Source organism: Botrytis porri, assembly GCF_014898465.1.
Source record: "Botrytis porri strain MUCL 3234 chromosome Unknown BPOR_018, whole genome shotgun sequence".
NCBI lineage: Eukaryota > Fungi > Ascomycota > Leotiomycetes > Helotiales > Sclerotiniaceae > Botrytis > Botrytis porri.
In genome coordinates, this window is record NW_024066092.1 from 280,060 (window position 1) to 302,993 (window position 22,934).

The 22,934-nt window shown below is 42.4% G+C and overlaps 9 protein-coding genes across 9 annotated transcripts; 5 read left to right on the plus strand and 4 right to left on the minus strand.

Moving 5' to 3' along the window:
• Nucleotides 1–635: 635 nt before the first annotated feature.
• On the minus strand, nucleotides 636–3,721 carry EAF01_010835 (uncharacterized protein; the record flags this gene model as incomplete). Its single annotated transcript, XM_038919092.1, has 3 exons — nucleotides 636–1,268; nucleotides 1,314–1,943; nucleotides 1,994–3,721. The coding sequence occupies 3 exons, from the start codon at nucleotides 3,719–3,721 to the stop codon at nucleotides 636–638; spliced, it is 2,991 nt and encodes a 996-aa protein (XP_038765375.1).
• Nucleotides 3,722–4,366: 645 nt separating this feature from the next.
• EAF01_010836 (uncharacterized protein) lies at nucleotides 4,367–5,781 on the plus strand (the record flags this gene model as incomplete). The annotated part of the gene is made up of 8 exons (XM_038919093.1): nucleotides 4,367–4,614; nucleotides 4,687–4,827; nucleotides 4,886–4,904; nucleotides 4,952–5,018; nucleotides 5,071–5,220; nucleotides 5,281–5,370; nucleotides 5,454–5,503; nucleotides 5,560–5,781. The coding sequence occupies 8 exons, from the start codon at nucleotides 4,367–4,369 to the stop codon at nucleotides 5,779–5,781; spliced, it is 987 nt and encodes a 328-aa protein (XP_038765376.1).
• Nucleotides 5,782–5,991: 210 nt separating this feature from the next.
• Nucleotides 5,992–9,201, minus strand: EAF01_010837 (uncharacterized protein; the record flags this gene model as incomplete). Its single annotated transcript, XM_038919094.1, has 5 exons — nucleotides 5,992–6,840; nucleotides 7,065–7,611; nucleotides 7,664–7,728; nucleotides 7,787–8,230; nucleotides 8,290–9,201. The coding sequence occupies 5 exons, from the start codon at nucleotides 9,199–9,201 to the stop codon at nucleotides 5,992–5,994; spliced, it is 2,817 nt and encodes a 938-aa protein (XP_038765377.1).
• A 1,870-nt stretch (nucleotides 9,202–11,071) lies between these two features.
• Nucleotides 11,072–12,769, minus strand: EAF01_010838 (uncharacterized protein; the record flags this gene model as incomplete). Its single annotated transcript, XM_038919095.1, has 2 exons — nucleotides 11,072–12,515; nucleotides 12,573–12,769. 2 exons carry the CDS (start codon nucleotides 12,767–12,769, stop codon nucleotides 11,072–11,074), a joined length of 1,641 nt encoding a protein of 546 aa, XP_038765378.1.
• Nucleotides 12,770–15,968: 3,199 nt separating this feature from the next.
• On the plus strand, nucleotides 15,969–16,717 carry EAF01_010839 (uncharacterized protein; the record flags this gene model as incomplete). The annotated part of the gene is made up of 2 exons (XM_038919096.1): nucleotides 15,969–16,105; nucleotides 16,153–16,717. 2 exons carry the CDS (start codon nucleotides 15,969–15,971, stop codon nucleotides 16,715–16,717), a joined length of 702 nt encoding a protein of 233 aa, XP_038765379.1.
• Nucleotides 16,718–16,753: 36 nt separating this feature from the next.
• On the plus strand, nucleotides 16,754–17,207 carry EAF01_010840 (uncharacterized protein; the record flags this gene model as incomplete). Its single annotated transcript, XM_038919097.1, is given in 2 exon segments — nucleotides 16,754–17,045; nucleotides 17,065–17,207. 2 exon segments carry the CDS (start codon nucleotides 16,754–16,756, stop codon nucleotides 17,205–17,207), a joined length of 435 nt encoding a protein of 144 aa, XP_038765380.1.
• Nucleotides 17,208–17,957: 750 nt separating this feature from the next.
• EAF01_010841 (uncharacterized protein) lies at nucleotides 17,958–19,427 on the plus strand (the record flags this gene model as incomplete). The annotated part of the gene is made up of 3 exons (XM_038919098.1): nucleotides 17,958–18,653; nucleotides 19,128–19,207; nucleotides 19,262–19,427. The coding sequence occupies 3 exons, from the start codon at nucleotides 17,958–17,960 to the stop codon at nucleotides 19,425–19,427; spliced, it is 942 nt and encodes a 313-aa protein (XP_038765381.1).
• Nucleotides 19,428–20,024: 597 nt separating this feature from the next.
• On the plus strand, nucleotides 20,025–20,542 carry EAF01_010842 (uncharacterized protein; the record flags this gene model as incomplete). Its single annotated transcript, XM_038919099.1, has 2 exons — nucleotides 20,025–20,186; nucleotides 20,252–20,542. The coding sequence occupies 2 exons, from the start codon at nucleotides 20,025–20,027 to the stop codon at nucleotides 20,540–20,542; spliced, it is 453 nt and encodes a 150-aa protein (XP_038765382.1).
• A 465-nt stretch (nucleotides 20,543–21,007) lies between these two features.
• Nucleotides 21,008–22,680, minus strand: EAF01_010843 (uncharacterized protein; the record flags this gene model as incomplete). Its single annotated transcript, XM_038919100.1, has 3 exons — nucleotides 21,008–22,217; nucleotides 22,379–22,529; nucleotides 22,602–22,680. The coding sequence occupies 3 exons, from the start codon at nucleotides 22,678–22,680 to the stop codon at nucleotides 21,008–21,010; spliced, it is 1,440 nt and encodes a 479-aa protein (XP_038765383.1).
• Between the last annotated feature and the right edge of the window lie 254 nt (nucleotides 22,681–22,934).

Below are 22,934 nucleotides of genomic sequence, written 5' to 3' on the forward strand. Positions count from 1 at the left end.
TTCATATTTAGAGCGGTCCACCCACACACTGATGCCCTGAAAATATATCACGAAATATTGATTCTCAGTAATCCAATGTTTGATTTTCATCGAGGATGTCTCGAGTATCAATTCTCTCCCAGCTTCTATTTTGTTAGATTCAGTGTATCGTATCTCGATCTCACAATCTTTCGACCCTAATATGGAATCCAAATCGGTCTTCATCGAACGCTATGCGTGCTTGAACGTTTCCAAAATTAACCCATCAAGAGGACTTTGGAGGGCCTACATATTAGTTTGTATAGGTGATCATCTCTGTATTTCACGTAGAGACATGGGCGCGGCGATCTTATAATTGAGCAATCGCGAAAGGAATATATTCGATTATATATTTAGCATGCAGCGTGCAAGGCAGTGGCCAGATTAGCAGTTAAATTTACACCTCAGGGTTGAAGAATGTCATATCAGAGTAGTAAATAATTTCAAACCCTTCCCTAAGGATTCATATTGGGAAGGGAACACAAGCAGGATCTATCGTTGAATGAGAAATTTCCTGGTCAGACAACCGATGTGGAGGTTGGTGTGAACACACAGTCGCCGGGAGGGATTGTTTACTTAGTATTCTCATTCTCTTTCAAAGCAATATGCATCCACTTTCACCATATTCTCTTCGCCGCCATCTCATATCTACTGATTTTAGAGAAATCATGTACGGCCCCCACCTTCTCCTTATCTCTGGCCAGCCTTTCCTTTTCTCTCAACTTCTTTAATGTTTCCGGGTCGTCATCATAAATCCATCGTTTCTTATCATCATCGACTTCCACCATACCCCAACCACCTACTCTCTTTCCGCCAGTCTCGTAGCTTCGATGTTCACGCATTTTCATGGTAGAGTAACGATTACGTGCAAACTTTAGTAAGAGCATTCCCAGAACGAGTTTGCAGGCGAGGAGAACAAAGAATGCACCGAGGAAGAATACAATCATGGTCAGAGATGCAATCACATCGTCAGTGCTGGGTAGATACCATGGTGTAATCGAGTTTGGATTTGGTAAGCCGAATGTTGATCGACCGAGCGCTTTCCGGACGATGGTATCGAAATGTTCGAGAGCTGCTGTTGTTGCAGGAGATGATTCGACTGATAAGGATGTTGCTGTTGACGGCAATGGTGGAGGAAGATGAGTCGCGAGAAACATGTGATATGTTTGAAATGCAGCGCGAATGAAAAGACAAGAAAGTGGTATAACTGGAAGACCAAGACGTTTGATAAGGTTTTGGTTGACAAAAGCCTAGAATGGTTAGTCAAAACAAGCAATTTGAGACTGAATACCTACATTTGTATAATAATCCTTGGCTAGAACATCGAGGAATCGTTGATAGATTGCTGGTTTGACACCATTGAACTTGCTGATGTATGCATGTTTGATCCAATCTACCAACATCTCACTACCTATCACTATGAAAAATGGCGAAAGAACCTCGCCTGACCACACTGGAAGGATAGTAAAACTGTTTGGAAGCATTGAGCTTGTGCGTAAGGGACTAGTTGCTTCTGATGCCGATGATGCCATACTGCTGAAGCCACCCATCTCAACAATATTTCGCAATGCAATAATCATGAGCATAAGCCACAGCTGGAATCTTTCCACAACATCGGCACATGTGAGCTGGAAGAGGTTGTCCTTTTCAAACTTCTTGAAAACAGTCCCTTTGACTTCCACGAATTGATTCGATAATAATAGAGTGATGAGAGCATTGGAGTATGAGTTTACAGCAACATTCAAGGTGACGACCTGGGTGAATAATGCTGCTGCATGAACAACATTGTATATGAGAGCAAGTATAAACATGCCAAGAGGTCGCAATACCTTACTTCTACCATCACTATCCCGCTCTAGCGTCTCGTCTGAAAATAAGCATTCAAAAATGTCCTGGCCTAGCGCAGCCGCAAGGCGATCAAAAACCTACAAAAGAATGAGTTACCATGCTTGCCAGGCTTGGCGGGTCGACATACCTCTAGAAGATTATATATAACATACAGTCTAATTGCTGACTGCGCTCTAATACTATGATACATCCTGCTTGCATCTAACTTCATTAAGAAAAATGAACTAAAAATTATTACAGCTCCTTGCAAGAGATCTGCTTTGTTATATGAAGATAATGAAGAAGGTTGAGACTTCATACGTCGATGTCTACGGGCCCAACCTTGTCTTGGTCTACGCTCACCGTTCAGTTTTGGGGTAGTTTCAGTAGTACCGGTACGCCTGAAAGTTTCAGACGGCCTTCCAGCTTGAGACTGAAATGAGGTTGCTGTTGACACCGAAGGTCTACTAGGACGTGACATACTCCTCGTGGGCGAAAGAGAATCGGCACTACGACGTTCATTTCGTCGATGCCACATCCGGCTTATACCATGATAAATAAAACCACTAATGAAGCGACATTCCTTGGCTAGAACATGACCCCACCACGAAATGAGAATACCTAAAGCTTTGAAAAATCGCAAAGGTAAAATGGTGAAGGTATAGAGCCAGGCGTCAAGACATGCGAAAGATCCAAAATATAGGACCTGTTCAAGTTGTGGTGGTAATAACAAAAAATTTAATAAACGCTCGAATTTGACTTTTGATGATTCGTAAGGAAATTCTGTCGAAGCTGAACGATATATATACAAAGGTGATGGCCTTGTAGCGGAAAGCTCGAGCTGTAGATAAGTAGGAATTGACATCGGGGGCAGAGGAATCGATTGGGGTATTGGCGATGGTGGTGGAATGTCTGGCAATTGTGAGGATTTACTCGCTCCATTGGTCACAATCGGGGTTGCCAACCCTTCGAGGTTGAGGCTTAACGATTCAGGGCCGCGACCAAGATGATATGGTTTTCTCTTTGGGGATGCCGGAACGGCATTCGGCTTGGAGTATGATGGCCATTGAGTCAGTGGCGGCTGAGCACCAAAGGCTCGGGAAGAGGGTAAAATCGTGGGCCTTCTGGTACTAGCATTGGCCTGGATCGCCTCTTGATAGCCTCTGTGCTCACCATTAATGTCTGCGGAAAATTTCACAGATTCCGGTGTAACAATTTTACGACGATCTGTCGATTCAGATGGTCGGTCCTCCATGCGAGATGCATCAGAACCGGATCTTTTACGCCTGTGTTCTTCGGCATTGCCTTGGCTTATATCGGGAGTCAATAACTTCCTGGGCGAAATCATTGGTAAGGATTCAGGAGCAGACGCTAATTCCGTCATCTCAGCAGCTGATAGTTTAAGAATCTTTTCTTCCCCAGAACCCTTTAAGGATAATTTTCGGTGACTCTCAACTTTTTCCTCTGCGATGTCATCCAATTGATCAGAAGGCGGTAGAAATTTTGATATGGGAGGCGGTGAAGTCAATTCATCTGTTCCAATGTGATTGGCAAAAGAAGGAAGGTTCTCCAATTTATGGAAAGACCCAGAACTGTTATTGCCAGTTTGCACAAGTGGGGTTTCATCTGCATTCCCAGGCCGCAACTCATTCACAGAGACCTGGGATGGTGATGAACGCAATGGAGGCGGGCTTGGTGAAGGTGTTCGTAGTTGTTTTGAATCCTTGATTGCTGGGACAGACATGGGGAGCTCGTCTGCGGATTGGGCGGTAAGCTGCTTGAGATTATCATGTTCAGGTGATCTCATAGGTTGCTCCTGGTTTCCCGCTGTCCCAGATCCCGCCCCTTGAGAATATGTGACATTCTCTACCGCCATCAAGTCTTATCGTGGTTTTTCGGATAGATCATTAGTGACGAATCTCCGATAAATTCGCTCACATGTATCAAAATTGGGTGGTGATGTGGAGTGATTCAAGATAAAGGTGTTCGCTAATCAAAGGCTACGGTAACCTCAATTATACCATGTCCCGTGCGAGTATCACTTGACATATCTAGCTGAAGATCTTACAAGATATCTGTTCTGGATATCTTCAATATGCCAGGAAACCGTATTTTACTGATAGATTTCAATTCTGAGTTATTTAGCAACAAGCTATCTCTATCCACATGAGCTGTTTTGAAAATGGTTTTTGCTCATCACGTGCATAGAGTATTATGCTCTTTCTGTACTAGCGGAACTTCGGGTGCTCAACCTTAATATCAGGGCATGCAAGCTTCGTTTGACGAAAACGGAATACCTCGATTCCTTGTTCCTTATTTCTTATTCATTGTATTCTATTATCTGTGAAATTGTAGCTCATTCCGTACACTATGTATTCTCTTGCTAAGTACACCTCTATCCCTAATTTATTTCCAGATTATGTTCATGATCTATACGACGAACGACACCAGCTTTTACCCATTGATATAGGTCTGTTCTCCTCAAGATTGTACCTAGCTGATATATCAATTGGTCATCACTATGAGCGACTTAGTTCTCTATGAGCTGCCTGATCTTGGGGCTATTCCGGTTAGTGAGGATAAGTTTGGGTTCCGAAGTATTTTCTTTTGGGTTACAGTAGTGGTAGCAGTATACTCAGCCTGGACCATTGCTACTCTGTTCTGGGAGCAGATTCCCGATCGTCTATCGTCAAGGGTTACCGAGCTTCGCAGAAATTCGACAAATATAATTCTTGGAACCACAGACGTGTTTACGGGTAATGCTGAAATGTAGGCACCCTTATTAAACATAATTAGCAGGCCCCATTTCAAACCAACAGCATCAGCTAATATTTTCTGTAGTGTGAGACCAAGGTCTGAAGATGCTGTACTGAAAGGCGATGTCGTGTATATCGCGGAGCCCACCTCCGACAATATCAAGAAAAATCAAGGCCTTATTTACTTTTCTGGTAGTTCGGGTATAGCCCCGGACAATCGCGCCCTGTGAGTTCCCGTGTAAATTTAACTTAATAAGGTGACTCAACTCTAACGATTTACACAGTGCAGATGAATTTGCCAGGGTACACTTCTATGCTCTGAATTTTTCAAATGACCTAACAAGTTTTAGGCCGGCTATATCACTGTAGTTATTAACTATTGGGGCAAGCATCAGAAGATAGGTCAAAAGATAGAAGGTTATGAAGGGAATGCTTCTTCGTGTCTGGCTAGAGCTGATACTATTAGTAGGTCACGGCCCATGGGAGACCAGGGATCCTAAGAGCGAGCCAAGTGAGAGAAAACGAGCCTCCATGATCAAGAACGCCTTGGATTACCTTCGTCATAACCGAAACTGTACCCACGTCGGTGGAGTGGGATACAGCGGCGGTGCCCTCCCACGTCAGTTCAGTTCTTCAATGAGACCTAGAGCAGTTCCAAGGCACATGCTAACTCTTCTAGTCATGAATTTGATCCAAGAGCGTCCTTGTCGTATCGAAGCCGCTTTCATGGCTCATCCTGGGCGTATGAAAACATCAGCATATGGAACGAGTAAGAATGATTGTTTCATTAATTCCTGCAACTTTCAGCTGTCTTTCATCTATTCAGCATCTAATATCTTTGAATGATTCTAGTCCAAACACCACTATCTCTTGCTCAGGCATGGGACGATCGATCGGTCGACGTACGAACTCGTCACGAACAAGAGAAGGAACTTATCGAGATGGTTATAACAACCAGCGCAGAGAAGGATGCTATCAAGTCGGGCAGTTGCCACCAAGAGTTCCTTGGCAAATGAACTTGTTCTCGGGTGTTGAGTATGCGTTTGCTGTCAGATTGCCAAGCAAAGGTCAAATGAGTAGAGATGAAATCTACGCAAAGCGAGCTGCCTTTTCTCAAGCAGTAATGTGGTTCGGAACCTATATGCCAGTCGGCGAGAAGAAGTTGGAGTACGACGTCTGATGAACGAAGAATGAGATGAATGAGCGATTATCATTCCCTATCACAATTTCTACCACGATGTTCTTCTTGTGCTTAAAAATTCAATTTTGAATAAATAAATAAGTTCAAGAGATCTATTTTGTTAAAAATAAAACCCATATACCCGATTAAAAATGCTGCAAAGTATCGCAAATTATCCCTCAGTACTTTTCAAAATCCAGCAGCAACTCATCATTCCGAATCTTCAATCACAATTGCGTCATCCCTGCTTCCTCCAGTATTGATTCTTTGCTCCCTCAGAATTCTGACGTTGACCAAGAATTCTTCATCCAAGTCCACATTTTCAATCATGTATTCTTCATCCGCGGATGCTAAATCTTCTTGATCCTCCATGTCTTCAACAACATCCACGTCACTTCCTGACATTTCCTCATCTGTATCTAAATCCTGCTCGCTCTCGTCATGGATTTCAAGAATTTCTTGACCTTCTTGATCTTCCGAGCCTTCATCGACTTGTATTTCACTCTCGTTTGAGATTTCCTTATCTGTGTTCCAATTCTCCTCGTGCTCGTCGTCGGATTGAAGATCCTCTTGATCTTCTTTGTCTGCGTCAATATCTAGGTCACTATCGTCCGATACCTCCTCGTCTGTGTCTGAAATCTCCTCATCCTCGTCCTCGCTTTCAGCGTCTGTTTGATCGTCCGTGCTTTGGTTGAACCTCTTTTCAAGTTGTGCGGTTACAAGATCGTCGATATCTTCATCAGAATCCGTCTCATTCCCAGCCAATATCTCCTCCGACATGTCCAAATCTTGGTCGGCTTCGTCATCAATTGCATAGAATTCTTGATCCACGATCGCCTCGTCATCTTCGCTCTCTCTGCTGTTATCTCGCTCTTGTAAGACTTTCCATAGTCCGTTTCCGAGTGCTCGTCCAAATGGGACTGGAACAGCATTACCGATTTGTTTGAGAGCATCGCACACCTTCGTGGTTTCCAAATCCCATATAAAGCTATCTGGAAAGCCCATAGTTCTAGCTAATTCCCTTACCGTGTATGTTCTGTGTAACTTCGGATGGTGCCTCTGATATTTCTCGTCAGCATTTCGATCTCTCATCAGTTATTGGGGGAGATTGCGGGCAACACACCCAAATTTCCGTCGAGTATTAATCAATCCCCGTAGTTATTATTTTGAAGGTATCATTTTCAGATAGTCTTCCAAACCTTCCGACAAACTTCCTATTCCGATGATCACTATTTTTCAGCCATCTCTCTGATTCTTTCCTCATATTATTAGGCAACAAAAACCCCATTCATTCTCCTATAATCGGCATTAGCTTCCAGTGGAACATTGCACACTCGCTCAGCCTGTTTCACTGAGATTCTGCTCGTCACATGGTTATGCAGAAGTTGACTACGACCAAATTTGCGCCTATCCCTCTGATATTCGGATGATGGTTTGGAGGCATAGGCTTGCTTATTTAAACCGACATATCTTTGATCCTTCAAGATTGGATATTGAGCAATAGTCTTACCACGGTCTATTTGCCTATACTCTTGTTGTGGTGTTTGCTGAATTTCTTGGTGAGGGCTTGTAAACTCCCATGGAGGTAAGTCTGAGATACAGTCTTGTATAGTGAGTGGCCGGTGCGGAGCTAATCTCCTCGGGTAAGAGGGATCCTTAGGAACACACTTGAAGACATTTGTCGGCTCAGGAAATTTTAGGAGCTTGTATCCTGGTAGAGAGGCCCAGAATATCACACGTCTTCTAGATGAGGGTACGCCATATGCACCTGCTTGCAGAGTTGCATATCGACATTGATATCCTAAAGATGTAAAAACCCGGAAGATAAATCTGTAATTTTTGTTAGTCGCATCTCACTTTGAGGGTCTCTTGGAGTACATACTTTATTCCGCCGCTTTTCAATAGACCCTTATCAAGAGAGTAATTCGGAATATTAGTACCGTTGAGCTATCACGATTGTTAGCAAAACTAATAATGTCAATATACTCTATATAGAGAAACCTACCGGGTGGTGCTTTAGGCCAGTGACATTTTCCAATAAGCAATATTTGGGTCCATAAAACTCCACGAAAGAGAGAAATGTGGCGATAGACTCTCTCATAGGACAGATAGGGTTCTTCAGTATCTTTTTAGGGTTATTTTGACGGTTTGCTCTACTCGACCCTTGGCAAGGAGAACCTCCTACAATCATATCAATTTCTCCTTTCAGAGGCATCCTCGGCATTATTTTCCCATTTTTCCCATGCACAATGCCTTGGAAGAGTCCAGCGTCAATCCTCATCGCCCGTTCTAAAAACTCGCCTGCATTGGTATTGTATACAATTGCTTCTGGAAAATTTCTGGAAAAAGTTTCACAGGCCGCGGTATCAGACTCAATGGCATAGCTGGTCCCTATCATTCCGCTTTCATGCAAGCCTTGGCTTGATCCACCTGCGCCACTGAAGATTTCCTTGTAAGTTGATCAGTATCTATATCAACAACGTCTAAGAAGGATTAATATGACCCTACCAGAGCATTTAGTTTCATCCCATTTATCTTATTCATTTCTTGCTTAAATTCTCTTTCGAGCTTCCGGTCATTTCCTTTTGAATATGTCAAACGTTGTTTAGGCATGGGTTTTAAGTTTTCGACTGTAATGGCATCCATTCCCAAATCGTTAGGAATAAATTCCTGAACCCAGAATGTGCCATCGAGGTCCCTATGAATGTTTAGATTTTCAATCTGCTCTATGTGCCTTACAAAGCAGTGTCCATCAAGATCCTTTGGATTTAACACCTTGGAGTTCCACTGAAACACTCTTCTATTTTCATGAATTGCAAACAGGGTGTTAATTTCGATTTCTTCCAATCTCTTAGGCTGAAAGTGGTCGTCATAACGTTCGTAATTATCCACGGTTAACTTGACACTAGGCCGACCTTTCAAGCAGTTGACCCTGATATCCTGTATTCGACCAATACCGTACGGATGTGATACTTTCGAACCGGAAGTGGGTTTTGAAATGAAATAAATGAAGTCTTTGAGTTGGTATATCGTACCTTTGTAAATGAACCCAGTAGCAGAGTTTTGTTTTTTGTTCCATTTCAATACCCTTAGCGGTTGTTGATTTTCCTGACATCTGACTCTATCGAAGGTGCAGCTCTCGCATTCCTCGAAAAGAAATTCTTCTCTCTGTGTTGCTATTTCCTTGGCTTCAGAAAAGCTTTGGAGCAAAGGATCGTAGCGCGATCGATAGAAGTATCTATCTGCGCTTCTGTTATACTCTTCTTCGATGAGCTCGTTTGCTGAGTCATTGGTGTCATTGGTATCATCGCCCTTTCCACAGAAGTTGACTCTGATTTTGACTCTTATTTCGGATTTCGAGATATTTGCACATTTGAAAGTCATGAATAGCTCTCCTCTCTCCATAGTTGTGCATCCCATGAAATGTTCTCGAGTATAAGAGCTTTTGAATCTTGGATCATCAACCAAATTTCATTCCTTCAAGTTGTTTCAAGATTATCAGCTTATTCTCAATACTACCATGAATTTTGAGGGTTCCTTGTTCGACGTATCCCATGCTCTTGAATATCATATAGTGTTCAATCCATAGAATGAGACTGATACGTGTATATCTTTCCAAAGCACTAGCGTAACTCACATCGCTCCACGACACTTTGAATTGCAAGATCATAGCAGTTCCTTAATCAATTCAAGATGATTATAGAGCTTGAGGCCATCAAATCAACATGAGTTCCAGCCGAGTTCTCTTCTAGTATAACATCTCGTTTATACAATCTTATCATATCTCCTTGAAGGTCTGTCAGCACATCATCTTTCATGTCGGAACACAACAAACCACCCCAATCAAAGAAATTCATCCGAAAGAATATGACATATTGTAAATCCAATACTATTGGTTATATCAATAGGATTCAAGTCGAGATACTATCAGATGTTAGAACAGCGACCAGATAGTTATACTAGCCCGTGAGTAGCTACTAGCCGGCCTCGAGGGACTTGCTCAAATCTTTTGACAACTTATTCAGTAATTAAACTCGATATCTGGTATCAAAACCATCCACTAGAAATCCTTTCGACATTACTCAAAAGATCATCCGACTACAAACATTTATCTCACAATCTCACCCTACCAAGGCAAAATACACAGACCCCGAAATATATACAGCCGCCATGATTAGATGACAACATCAATCAACTCTTGTATGCCGACTTAACATTGAAGTCGAAGTATGTCAAATGAGATTGTTTCTCTCTAGAATATAAACATCCACCTAATTCTCCACCTCGATTTCATCCCATAGCATACAAGATCACTAACAATATAAGCTTTCCCAAATGCACTTCATGATATCTCTCTTCGATGAAATCATTGATAACTTTCCCGCACGCAGCCGCAACGACTTGAACTTTCTCAATTGAGGACCTCTAATAAACAGTCTTGACGATAAATGTCTAATCTATTATCATACTTTGCAGTTTCTAATCTTAAGAGTACTCTATACAATGGTGCATCAAGTTCTACAGGTATATCCCCATTTGTCCCGCAACTTTCGTAAGCAACATATCCATTTGACAAGCAGAATATCTTTTCAGAAAAGATTTATCATCACTTATATGCAATCCTCAAACCCATCATTCCACTTGATATCGAAAAACTATCTATGTATCTACAATCCATTCTCATCCCATCACATATAATCTTATCTCTTCCTGCTTTTTCAAGTGAATGATCCCATGTCATCAGAATCTCCTCACAATCTTCCCCAATCTCCTCAAACCCCCACAAAATCCATATCTCCATCACTTCAACCACACCCAATCGGTAGGGCTCAGCATATTAGGTTTGGGAGTTGGGGTGAGATTGTGAGAGAGGAAATGGAGACTGTGAGTTAGATTGTGGATATGGATGAATTGGGAAGGGGCTAGTAAGAGGACGGATTCTTTATTCTTCGATCAGAAAGTCTAGAGTTAAGCACCGAAACAGAGCATTTATCGATTTCGAGTATCCGGGCATCTCTTTCTTGCTTGATCTACCAAAGATCTAAAGAGAGATATTGAATCGAGATAGTATTGAATGATGTATCGACATTATGCATTATATGCTTATATACTACTATGATCTATCTCAATCTACCAACGCCCCAAGCCATACATACAAATGCATCATCCCCATTTTCGCACCAAAATGCCATCAAGTAGCTTCCATAAAATGCAATGCAAGTAGCTTCCATAAAATGTAATGCAATGCAATGCCAAGCTCGCATCCTCATAAACAAACAAACAAAAATGCTCAATCCCAATGCCCATGCAAATACTCCCCCTTACTCACAATACTATCCTGACAATCCTTCAGATACCTCGCCTGTCTAGCCACCTCCGCCAATCTATCCAGCATCCTCCCATTACTCTCTCCAAACCCATAAACCTCATATTTCAACCCCGTTTCCGCGCAAAATTCCTTCACATATCCGCTCGCTTTCCGTAAATTATGTCTTGGCATGCGTGGGAATAGATGATGGGTGACTTGGAATTGGAGACCGCCGTGGAACCAATCCATCCACGTCGGACAATCTACATCCATGGTTGTGCGGAACATGCGTTGGATCCAGTGTTCGCTTGGTTCTGATTCTTCGGTTGACATGGAGAAGTGAGAGACGGTTAATTGGAGATGGAGAGGGAGGGTGATCATGTGACAGATGAGACAGAAAATGATGCGTTGGGAGATGGTAGGGATACTGCGGTAGACGAGAAAGTATCCAAACCAAGTCCAGAAGAAGATTTGACCGACGAGTTCGAAAATTCGTTGTTTGCGGTGCAGTTTGGTGCCGAGATCACGGAGGATAAAGTCCCAGGCGAGGTAGTAGAGATTGAAACGCGCGACTGAGAGGAGGAAATAATATGTCCATGCTTGTTTTGGAACCATGAATTTGGCAAACCAATTATAGTGCATGATACACTCGGAAGCTGTCGAATACAAAGAATCGAAGAATACCGGCGAGATGGCGATAAAGGGTAGGATTTGAAGATCTTGATCATGGGTTGGCGAATTCGTAACAATGTGATGAATGTTGTGATTGCGTTTCCACCAGCCTATCGAAAGCCCACCGCAAAAATTCAAAACCACACCACCAATTAAGAAATCGATATTATAATCGTGGGTTACTGCCATGTGGCCTGCGTCATGTGCTGTGGCGACGATTTGGTGCCAAAACATACCGAGGAATGCGGCACTGGTAGCATACCATTCCATACGAAGAAAAACCATCGAAAGAGAAAATAAAATCGTACATCGTACAACTTCCGTTACATACGCCGATAGTTTGCTGTCGTATAAACCCTCATCTTCTAATCTCGCAATTAGAGCTTGGAATTTAGTCTCCAATTCTGTGGCGTCCATCATCTTGCTTTCCAAATCGGGAATTTCTTCGGAATCAACTGAACTTCCTTCCGTTCGATTTCGTAGTCGTAAACCCTCTCCATCAAAAATGGAAGAGGCAGTGGAGCTTGCATCGCTGTCCGGATTTGATTGACGCGGCACAGCCAAAAGATTTTCGGTGACGGTGACATCAACCAAAGGTATTTCGGTGATCGGTGTAGAAGGTTCTTTTTCGATCTCATTCTCTGGGATCCAAAGTGATTGTCTTTGAATAGGGGGTATAATGTTTACCCATGGTTCTTCCAATTTACCAATTCGATAACGGGCCATTTGGGCCTTGACCTCCTTACTATGAAATCTAGATAAAGTCAGTTCCTACAATTCATCCTCAATCCTGCTCATATCAGTAACTCACGCATCCAATTCAATGGTAGCATCTCTTCCCACAACATGTAGAATAACTTTTGCACCACCGGGGTGACGATTAAGCCATGCATCCAACTTTAGCACATATCCCTCTGATATGACAATCGCGTGACCTTGCTCCACCAATTCTCTGATCTCCTTCAACGGCCACACCTTCTCAGTCCTAACTTCAGACGACGAATCCATAATAGTTGCTTTGACCAAAGTGTCAAGTTCGCCAGTTTTATTTTCTCTCGTGCGACAGAGCTTCAATAAAATGTGTTTTAATGCGGTACAGTAAGATTGGCGATTAGCGGAGATTAAATAAAAAATCAACACGACCCAATCTTAGATACGCCCCAACAGTGAGTGAATGACTTGGCGTGTAGGTATGGACCACGAAATAAGGACACCCGACGAAGGTTATGAATGAAGAGCGTTGTGGAATTGCTCAATGAGGAATGAATACAAAATATCTCAGGAGCCCTGTACAACAAAGGTGAAATCACGTGCATAAGCATAAACACAGACGATGAGGAAAATCAAACCAGAAGAGGAGAGTCGAAATGGGGAAGCTCAGGTATATAAAGCAGTAGTACGATGATGCCAAAGATTATCTGGGTATATTAAGTACCATTCAGTCATACGCATGATATCCCCTTTGGTTCGCCAACACAGCCCAATTACTGTTTTCTTCTGATGACCCATTGTTTTTTTTTTCTGTACCTCGCTGGCATGAACGAACTTTTACCATGGAGTAAGAATTCCACTCTCGGGTTTCACGGAATTTGACCTATCAGTGTCAGTTTCTACTTACGTCAAGCTAAGTTTACTCCTGTGCCGGTAAACTTGCACGGAGGAGTAGGTTAGATCAGCTCATCCTGTCAAGCCGATGGTGCTAACCACATATAATTACGATCTGATAATTTATTATCGTTGAATCTCCACTCAACCTGCTGTACACTACATAAAGTGCCGCTGTTTGGAGTTTATAGAGCACGTATTCGGGGCGGTGTCAGAGCTTGGAGCTCAGCCCACTCCCATTTCACTCCCTTCTCATGGCATGGGGATGTATATTAAATTGGTCCGGGACCATCGTTGAGATACACAGGGTGATGAAGATTCCACTGGTGAAAACCCTTTTCAGGTGAGAAGGAGTGGAAAACCGTCTTACCGGTACATCGTTGGCAAATTCTCCGTAACTTCCGTACAGAGTACGCAGGCTTCGCTGCTTACACAATTTGATTTTCGCATGTTCAATGGTGGATTCGTAAATTAAATTGGGGCTGGAGACTGTTGATTTGTTAGCTCTTACTCCATTCATGCCATTGTGATCCTGCTCTGCAGTGTCAATCTGACTGTTGAACCCCTATTTTATCAGAGGCTCAGTCAGAAGTCGTCACAATAACATTAGAGATTAGGGGTGGTTTGTTCGATGCTGTGTGAACAACGGTTGAATGAATGGCCTTAAGTTATACATCAAAGGAGCTAGTCTAAGAAGCAGCCTATAAGAAGCCTACTATTCCCTGTAAAGTAGTTAGCTCCTTAGATTGAATACACTTGACATTAGACCCTACATTTAGGTTCTTCGTCTTCCGTATTCTACACAAACCAACAGATGCGTCGTAGTTGCGCGACTAACAAATTCAGACAATCCGTCCTAAGTACCTGTCAACATTTTCTATTAGTTCTTAGTTCCATCCGCCAGGAGTGGGAATTTCCCTATCGACTCTCGCTATCAGCATTCAGATGCTTTCGCCTGACTGTTCCAAATAATGCATACTCCAAATTTTAATATTCACACTCCAAACGTGAATCTCGCATCCGACAAAGAATATCATGCCATGGAAACTAGCTATGAAGTAAAGTTTATTATTGACGCCAATTGAGCTCAATGGGTGGTGGTTATGATTCAGCTTCAGCTGGTGCTGAGGAAAAAGAAAGCAAACAAACAAACATGAGGTTCAAAATTAGACACGCTATCCAGCCGACTATAGCGATAAATGCCTTGTAGATAATATCTACAATGATGCCGTAAAATTACATAGGAAGGTAATGAGGTAGGCGAATCTTTATCATTCTCTTGTTTGCATAATTACAAGTAACGACGAGTACCTAGGTAGGTAATGAGGAGAGAAGACATTTATTATTAGATTGACATCGCGATTGTCATTTTCCATTGTACCCCGCATTCTAGCAATCTTCCTTCATCTATACCTACCCCTTTTAAGTGTTAGGTAGCTCGGTAGGGACTAAGGTTCGGACGGTGCTTCTAAAGGGAATAGTCGCCAGTACTAGTAAATCACTAATGTTCATTTCTTTTTCTAAAGATTCAAGGCTATGATCTAGAATAGCATCTTCGTTTGTACTCCTCCAAGTGATACGTACTTACAATGTCGAGCATAGTATCAACGCCAATCTAATTGCGTATTCATACATTTTGAGCCGAAGCCGCGACAGAGATACTCACTAGCCCTTGTTAATGTTCGGAATATCCGTTTGCTTCAATCGAGGGAAAGCTTTAAGAATTATCAATATGAATTTCAAAGTGCTTTTGGAGCTCTGATTCCTTGCTGAATAATATCATTTGATGATGAGTCGAACAACAGTCGTTCTTATGCGAGTAATGTCAAACTTTGTCTGTACAAATAACGCTTCAGCTGTTGGAACAGTGTGGATGGGAAAAATCTGATCAAGTGTATTCGTTGAGTATCGGGAGATCATTACTCATTTGAAGAATTTCAGGAAGATGTAGTGTCGGAATTCTATCGAAAGAGTTGAAGTTACTTCTTGATGGAATGTATGAGTGCAAATTTTGAGTAAGTGACCGATAGGTACCTAGGATTGTTTCTGCATGAGTCTATTTCTAAGATATGCTTACGAAAAATTCAAACGCGGCAACGAAGAGACTCTCTTATCAAGATCACCTTGTTCTAATTGACGACTTCACTAGGTGAAAGAGCCATACGTCTCCACGATCATTTCAAAGGAAATAGAGAGCCTCATAATAATACAAAAGGCTCGATGATGATACAATCATCTTTACCTTCTTCAAAACCTCAGAGGTAGGGTAGATTGCCAGAAAAATAGGCACTATTCAGCAATCATTTGGGCAGATGCTTCAGTTCACAGTCATAATGTGTATAGCAATGACTCTAGTCTTTGATGAAGTTCATATGATTAGAAGTAGGAAGCTCGAATCATTGCTCAAGCGACCTGGATCACTATTCGGTATTTATGGTCCGCAGCTCTTCTCATACCTCTCTGAGTTCACAAATAAAACATCCTTTATTATTCGTTCTACACATCAAACCTCAACGAACCGAAAACGCATAGGGTGTGGAACAGCATATTCCAAAACGCAAGACTGAATCGAAGAAAAGGCTTCCAGAGTTCCTATCTCAACATGGCTTATCGAAATACTGGTTTCCAGAGTATGGGCCAGAGGACAGGTCAAGGTCATAGACACGAAGTTATTGATGTCGAGGAATTTTTTAAAAAAAAGGAGGAGTTCCAAACCCGCCAAAACCGCAGTGCCACGATGTACTCAATTTAACGAAGCTTCTTGAAAGAACCATCAATGTTTTTAGTCACGTTCCTGAAAGTGCACTTGGTCGCAAGTGTACAGCGCTTGATTGGTTACGTGATCGTTCCGCCTTCCCGGACAACTACAACTTCCCGGCCCATTACGGGCGCCCCCAGCCTCATCCGCCGTCGAGTAATCATGATCCCACCACAGAAGTAGATCTCATATGGCTCTTCTCAATCTTCAACACCATTTTTTTCATGAATACACTTCCATCCAACACCGGTGTTTTTCGGCAAGACAGTTCAACATCCAATCTTAGGCGTAGGGTTGATCTCCCCGAAAGAAGAGATTTAATTTTTGCTAGCTCCTCCGCTTCCGCTTTTGTCGACAATTTTAAAGCCGGATTTGAGAGGAGGGTCGATCATCAGTTTTTACCTCCCACGATCCGCGTCCCTTCTAGCCACATTGATCTCTCGGGTACCGAACAGGTGGTTCCTTGGGAGGATCAAGTTGGTAGTCTCTTGGGGTCAATGATCGATCTCTTTATACGATACTACAGTTGTAGAAAGAATGGATGCTGGAACGATAAATACACTCATGGTCAAATGCACAGAGGAGAAGTGTAGCAAATTATTGCATACCGTTTCGAAACGTCTCCAACAATGAGACACACCCAAGAGGCACTGGGAAGTCCTATAAATTTGAGAAGAAAGGAAGTTTATGAGTGGGAATTGGATCATTGGAATTTAAGAGAGCTTAACAGACTTGAGAATATGTTAGTCCGCCGCAGGATTGAGACGTGGGGCTGGGCACCGGACAGCCAACTGTCATGTGTAAAAGCTCTTCAAGAGAGGAAACGAAACCGGGCTATAGCTCTAGATGAAGAAAGTCGGGTTATGAATGAACTAATTCGTTCTCGTTTTCATTCTGGAACCAGAGAACCTCGTTTTGAAGGTATGCAATTTCGTTTTAGAGCGCCACAGCATCTTTTTCAAGGGAGAAGATCTTGATTTGGAGCGGGAGGATATGGTCTTGAAGCAATATTTGAGCATGGAGAGCCCCGTTCTAGAGCAGCGCCGTCTCTTTCTAGAGGGCCAAAGAATCGGACCGAAGTGAAACAATCTCAATATGGAGTCCCAGATTCTCACTCTAGAGAGGCGGCATCTTGTTCTGGAAAAATGGGATCTCTGTTCAGAAGTTGAAGGAGGGAATGATGGCCTATAATGTTTCTTTGCATTCTTTCTGTATTATTACTTAAGCAATAAAGCTAACGTGACTTTACACTTTGCTTCAATTATCCATGCTGCTTACAGGTGTTGAGTTGGATGTATCGCATTGCCAGTCGCTACAATTTACATAAAAAAAAATTGACTTCTGTTGATTTTTGATTGACATACACTCTCACAATCATTAACTCATGATTTGTAACGAATGAGTCTGGCTAGATAATGAATATATGTTAACACCCAGTAATCAGTCCGCCAACATTTACTTATACTTATCATTCAGTGATTTCCAAATGGATTCTTCCTTCATTCCAAACAAGATTTACTTCACATACCACACTGTAACACCTTCAATCGCAACAAATAAAATCAAGCAAATTACAACATACCAAATCCCACAAAGAAAGCCCATATCACACAAACACTCCGTAAATTCAACATACCTTGCAAGCATCAGAAATATACCGCCACGAGACTATCGGGAATATTTGTATTTGCCACTCCATACAAATACGATACCTCCGATTTGGTTGAAGCCCTCGAAGACAGCCTCAATCCATCCGGAGATGAATTCAAATCTTTACGGGAAGGCACTCTATACAACATCAAAAACCACACAGATCAGACATTCTTGAGAAAAATGGACGATAATCACCATGAAATATTATCCCTCAGATCTTTGAATTTGATATTTGCAAGATTCAACGCCGTTTTGTTCAAAAATACCCTTCCGCAATACACAAAGATCCTTCGAAAAAATGACAATGACTTGATTCTCACACCGGGATTATCCCTCCCTCTCAAAGCGAGATTGTCATTAGGTACGTTCGCTATCACAGCTAGAATCACCCATAGTCCTACCCACAAGATTGATCGCACCATGCCACCCCAGATATTCCTTCCTTCTAGGGGTACGTTCTCTATCAACAGCAGTCCCGGAGATGACGTGAGCGCTCTCCTAGAAGCAGCGATCGGTTTGTACCTACAATGGTACAGCTGCCAAAATCCCAGCTGTATAAATCATATCACTGCTTGTGGGAAAGCCTACAGAGGACACGCATGGCAGAAAATTGCCAACCTGTTGGAGAAATTTGAGATGATGAGCGATATGCAGAATTTGATTGGTTCGCAGGTGCGTTTGAGAAGACATGAGGAGTTTGTTAGGGAATTGAGCTATTGGGATAGGCCAAGACTGTTGGTATCTTTGGGTTTGATAAGGGAATTGGGGTTGGTGGCGTGGACTGTGGAGGATTTCGTGTATGCTGCGGAGGAGGAACGGAGAAAGAGAGTTACTTCGAAGTCAGAAGAAAGGAGTGAGGAGTTTGATAGCGGAGTGGTATTTCGATTTCTTTGATGTGTTAGTAAGTACTCTAACAATGAAGTAAGCGTGATCTTTATACTGGGCATTATTTGGATTTATATATTGATGCCTGGGTATTTGTAATTTGTATACTCCAATGCGACTCTTGTCTGAATAACTAATATATCTTGTAGATGTATGGTAGACATTTATTAATTACTATCGAATTTGATAATCACCATGTATCAAATCTACTTCTCTGATTCAAAGTTCAGTAAAACGATCGATAGTCAAACTACCTAATACTAATAATAAATTCCATGACAGCGCCTGTGATGGTCTTCGAGTCCCGTCATTGCGTCTCGATTAGTAAGAATATCTCCCGACAGAGATCTCACATGTGAAAAATGGCGTATTCCTTCCGGCACAACTATTGGTATGACTATACTATTGATTCACACGGATGAGAAGCTATATCCAGACCCAATGCAATTTAATTCCGATCGATAGATAGATATCGACGCCCAGAGGAAGCACAACAAAACACATGCTCCTTTTTCTAGGGGAACTAGGATTTGTCTTGGCATGAAGTATGTCCCCCTTTTGACTTGATGCTATATTACTGTTGCTGACACCGTTTCTAGTCTCGCATGGGCTGAGATGTATTTGCTACTTGCCGCTCTTGTTCAGAGATTTGATTTCCAATTTGAGGGGGCTACCTCAAAGGACTTTGAATGTGAGAGTGATCAATTTATCATTGGGACTAGTGGAAAGGGCGTTTTGAACGCTGTTGTTGCTTCTTGTAGATAATATGCTCTGGAGTGACAATTTAGGATAGGGGACTGAGTTCTAGGCTCAGGATCCGTTGGCATTAGGCGCATGGTGCACTATTTGAGAGTGAAAATCCAGAAGTTTCAGATACGACTTTCCACGCTCAACATCAATTAGCTAGTATAAAATTACTCATACCAATGATTATCTCGCTGACAACATTGATTGTCAGGCCCTCCGATTGACAAAACTCTTTCAAGACATCCTCAAAGATGAATACTGACGTGAGCACACGCATATTCCTAAATAGGCCGAACGACCCTCAACAATTCGGACAATTACGGTACAGACTTCCCCACAAACGAGGAGAATCCTCTAACATAAAAGTCACTCTATGCCCAAAAATCTCGTAACTATTATTGAATCTAACAATCATCCAAGACTTCTTGTACGATGACCCCAGTGGCTCACATCGCCTTTATCTTCAGTGCCACTGGCAGTCAAGGGAGCGCTCTGTACCAACAGCTCCGCGGTCTCGACTGGAAAGTCCACGCAACGACGCGCAACCTCGAGTCATCTGGAGTACGCACATTGATAAATCGTGGCGTAAACCTCACACAAAGCAATTGAGACGATATGGATGCCCTCCGCAATTCTATGAGCGGCTGCGAGAAACTCTTCTTGTGTCTACATCCCCAACTCGACGATTTAGATTATGAGCGTCGACAAGCCGAGAAGATCCTCAAGATCGCAAAGGAGATGGATGTCAAGCAGGTGGTTACTTCCACGAGTCTCGATGTGAGTATGCTGGGCACTGGGATACACATTACACCCGACTCCTTTATGACTAAGCACCTCGCGAGGATAAGGGAGTGGAGCAGGCTGTTGTTGATGGCAATTATGAATATTGGACATTTCTCCGTCCTGCTTTCTTCATGTCGAATTTCCTAGAGCCTAAGGTACATAGATACCCTGGGTTACGAGATAAGGGAACGTGGACAACAGCAATGACCGCCGAGGGAAAGTTGGCATTGATTGATCACGTCGATATTGCTAAGTTTGCTACTGCAGCATTTCAAGAACCAGAAGAGTTTCGCGGATGCGCAATCGGGTTGGCTAGTGAATTTTTCACTATTCCGGAGATACTTGATTGACTCAGAGAAGTCATTCAACGGCCCCTTAAACAGTGTTTATGACAGAAGAGGATATTAGGAAGCAAAAAGACTCCAATGTCTTTGCTAATTCGCAAGTTGCCATGAGATACATGTCGGAATATGTAGATTTAGAAAAACTTTCTAGGATCGTTCCGTTAACGATATTTGAGCAATTCCTTGAGAGGGAGGAAGACATCGCCAGGAGGGCATACTTACGACTGTTGTGAATGCTTATTCTACACCTATTATATATCCGAGGATTGATATAGCCGTGATCGAGTCATTTCATCGAATTTGTTTCAAAAGTTGCTCTTGATTGTATGATTCAATGGGATATTTCGTGCTTCCACTTGCTGTTCGAAATATATTCCTCCTATTCGAATTCGAAATAAACGATCGTAATCCCATCGCGTTCGTATATATGAAAACATTACCAAGCCACCATGAACTGCTACTCTAGCGATATTAATGTATCTTACTGCCCAAATCCCTTTCGCCACTATTAGCCACCTCTAGATCATCACTCTCAACCCGTGCTCTTCCGACCATAGCAGTAGCCTCTCTTTTCCCATCTATTCGCTTTAAACCCCAGAGCAGAACCGTGGTCCAAATTGCCAGAGCAATACACGTTACAATCATCGCCCACATTCCCTTTGTAAACCCAGGCGCTTCAACCGCGCCGTAAAATAGTAAACTCCACCAAGCATTCACAGCATTACTACCACAATTCATACTCGCTATCACTATTGCTCTCAAGGCGTCGTTTTCGAATCTCATCGCTTCATTAGCCCATGCGAAAAAGGTCGCTTGACAAGCGTAGACAGAACCGGCCCAATAGTATGCCGCAAATATTGTTGCTACATTAGAAGTTGTGAGTATCATAGCGGAAGTCACAATTCCGGTGATGGCAATGAAATAAGCGACAAGGTAGCGTTTGCCGTTTAGAAAATCTGTAAGAGTTGCCCAGAAGAGGGTAAATATGATACCAACAGCGGGAACACCAGTAGGATAGTTGTTAAGTTGAGAAATTGTGTATTTGTTTGTGGATTTCATGTATAATGAAAGTAAAGAATTTGAAGAGAAAGATTCGCTTTCTCCAGCAATAATCCATAGAATAACGAAGCCATACCAGTACCATGATGTGACGACAGTTTTGAGAAATGCAAAATTCCAGAGACGATGTTCGGGCACTTCTGGAACACGGGCTTTGGCGAGATCACGCTCAACCGGGGTGAGATAAAATGCGGATGTTGTGGTCGGAGTATCTGGGAAAAGAAGAAAGCCATAAAGGGCAATCGGGAGAGTGATAAGTCCGTCAATGATAAACAGCCAGCGCCAGCCACTCATCCCTTTGGCACCATTCAAGGATGAATGAATGCCAGTTTGGATGAAACCTCCAAACATAGTGCCGGCAAGACCAGAGGAAGTGAAGATACCACTGCGTTTTCCGAGCTCTCGAGGAGTGTACCATGATCCGAGTATATAATGGGTACCGACAAATGTGCTGCTTTCGGCAAGACCTTGGAAGAATCGAATAGCCATTATATCTCGGGGATGATGAACAGATGCAGTGATCATAGTAAGACAGCCCCACAGAACCATCATTGATGGGAAGAAAATGCGAGGTTTGATGTAGTAGAGTGCTAGATTGCTAGGAATTTGTCCAATAATGTATCTGAACGCCATTAGTATAAACGAAGACATGCCAGATGGCCGAATTCAGAAACTACCTGAAGTCACAACCAATTTGTGTAGATTGAGATGAGAATTCAGGTGTCTTTTTAAAACACTTCGGTCATAGCATATGAAGAACTTCAATAGAGACCTAATACATACCCAACAGTAAAAACAGTATTAATAAGATTATATTGATTACCCACGAACCCCAACTCTTCCTTCATTCCACTCACATACGCATTTGCCAGATTTGATCGATCTAAATAATTCGTGAAATAAGATAAACAGCAAAATGTTAAGATGAAAAAATCTGTATTTATTAGAGGCTTTGACCATTGAAGACTTGATTGCACGAGCCATGCATGATGAATTAAGTACTCACCTAATTTCTGTACCAGCTTTCTCTCTCCTGGATGCTCGTAGGGGTGGGAGATGTACTCCCTCACACGTGACATTGCCATGATCGAAGACTTCTTCTTTCGACTGGTGAAGCGTGACCCGAGCTTATAGACAAAAGCTACTACTCAGACCAAAGTAACTTTTGGCATGCAAATGAGGAAACCAAAGCTTGATATATCTTTGGCTCTGATATCTTTGGCGTGGATATCTTTACTTCGTACGGCAATCCGTGTGAATCTGTATCCCCGCAGACAAGCATTAACCCCACTTCCAACGATAACGGTTCTATCAAAGCATAACGTTTGAGATGCGGAAG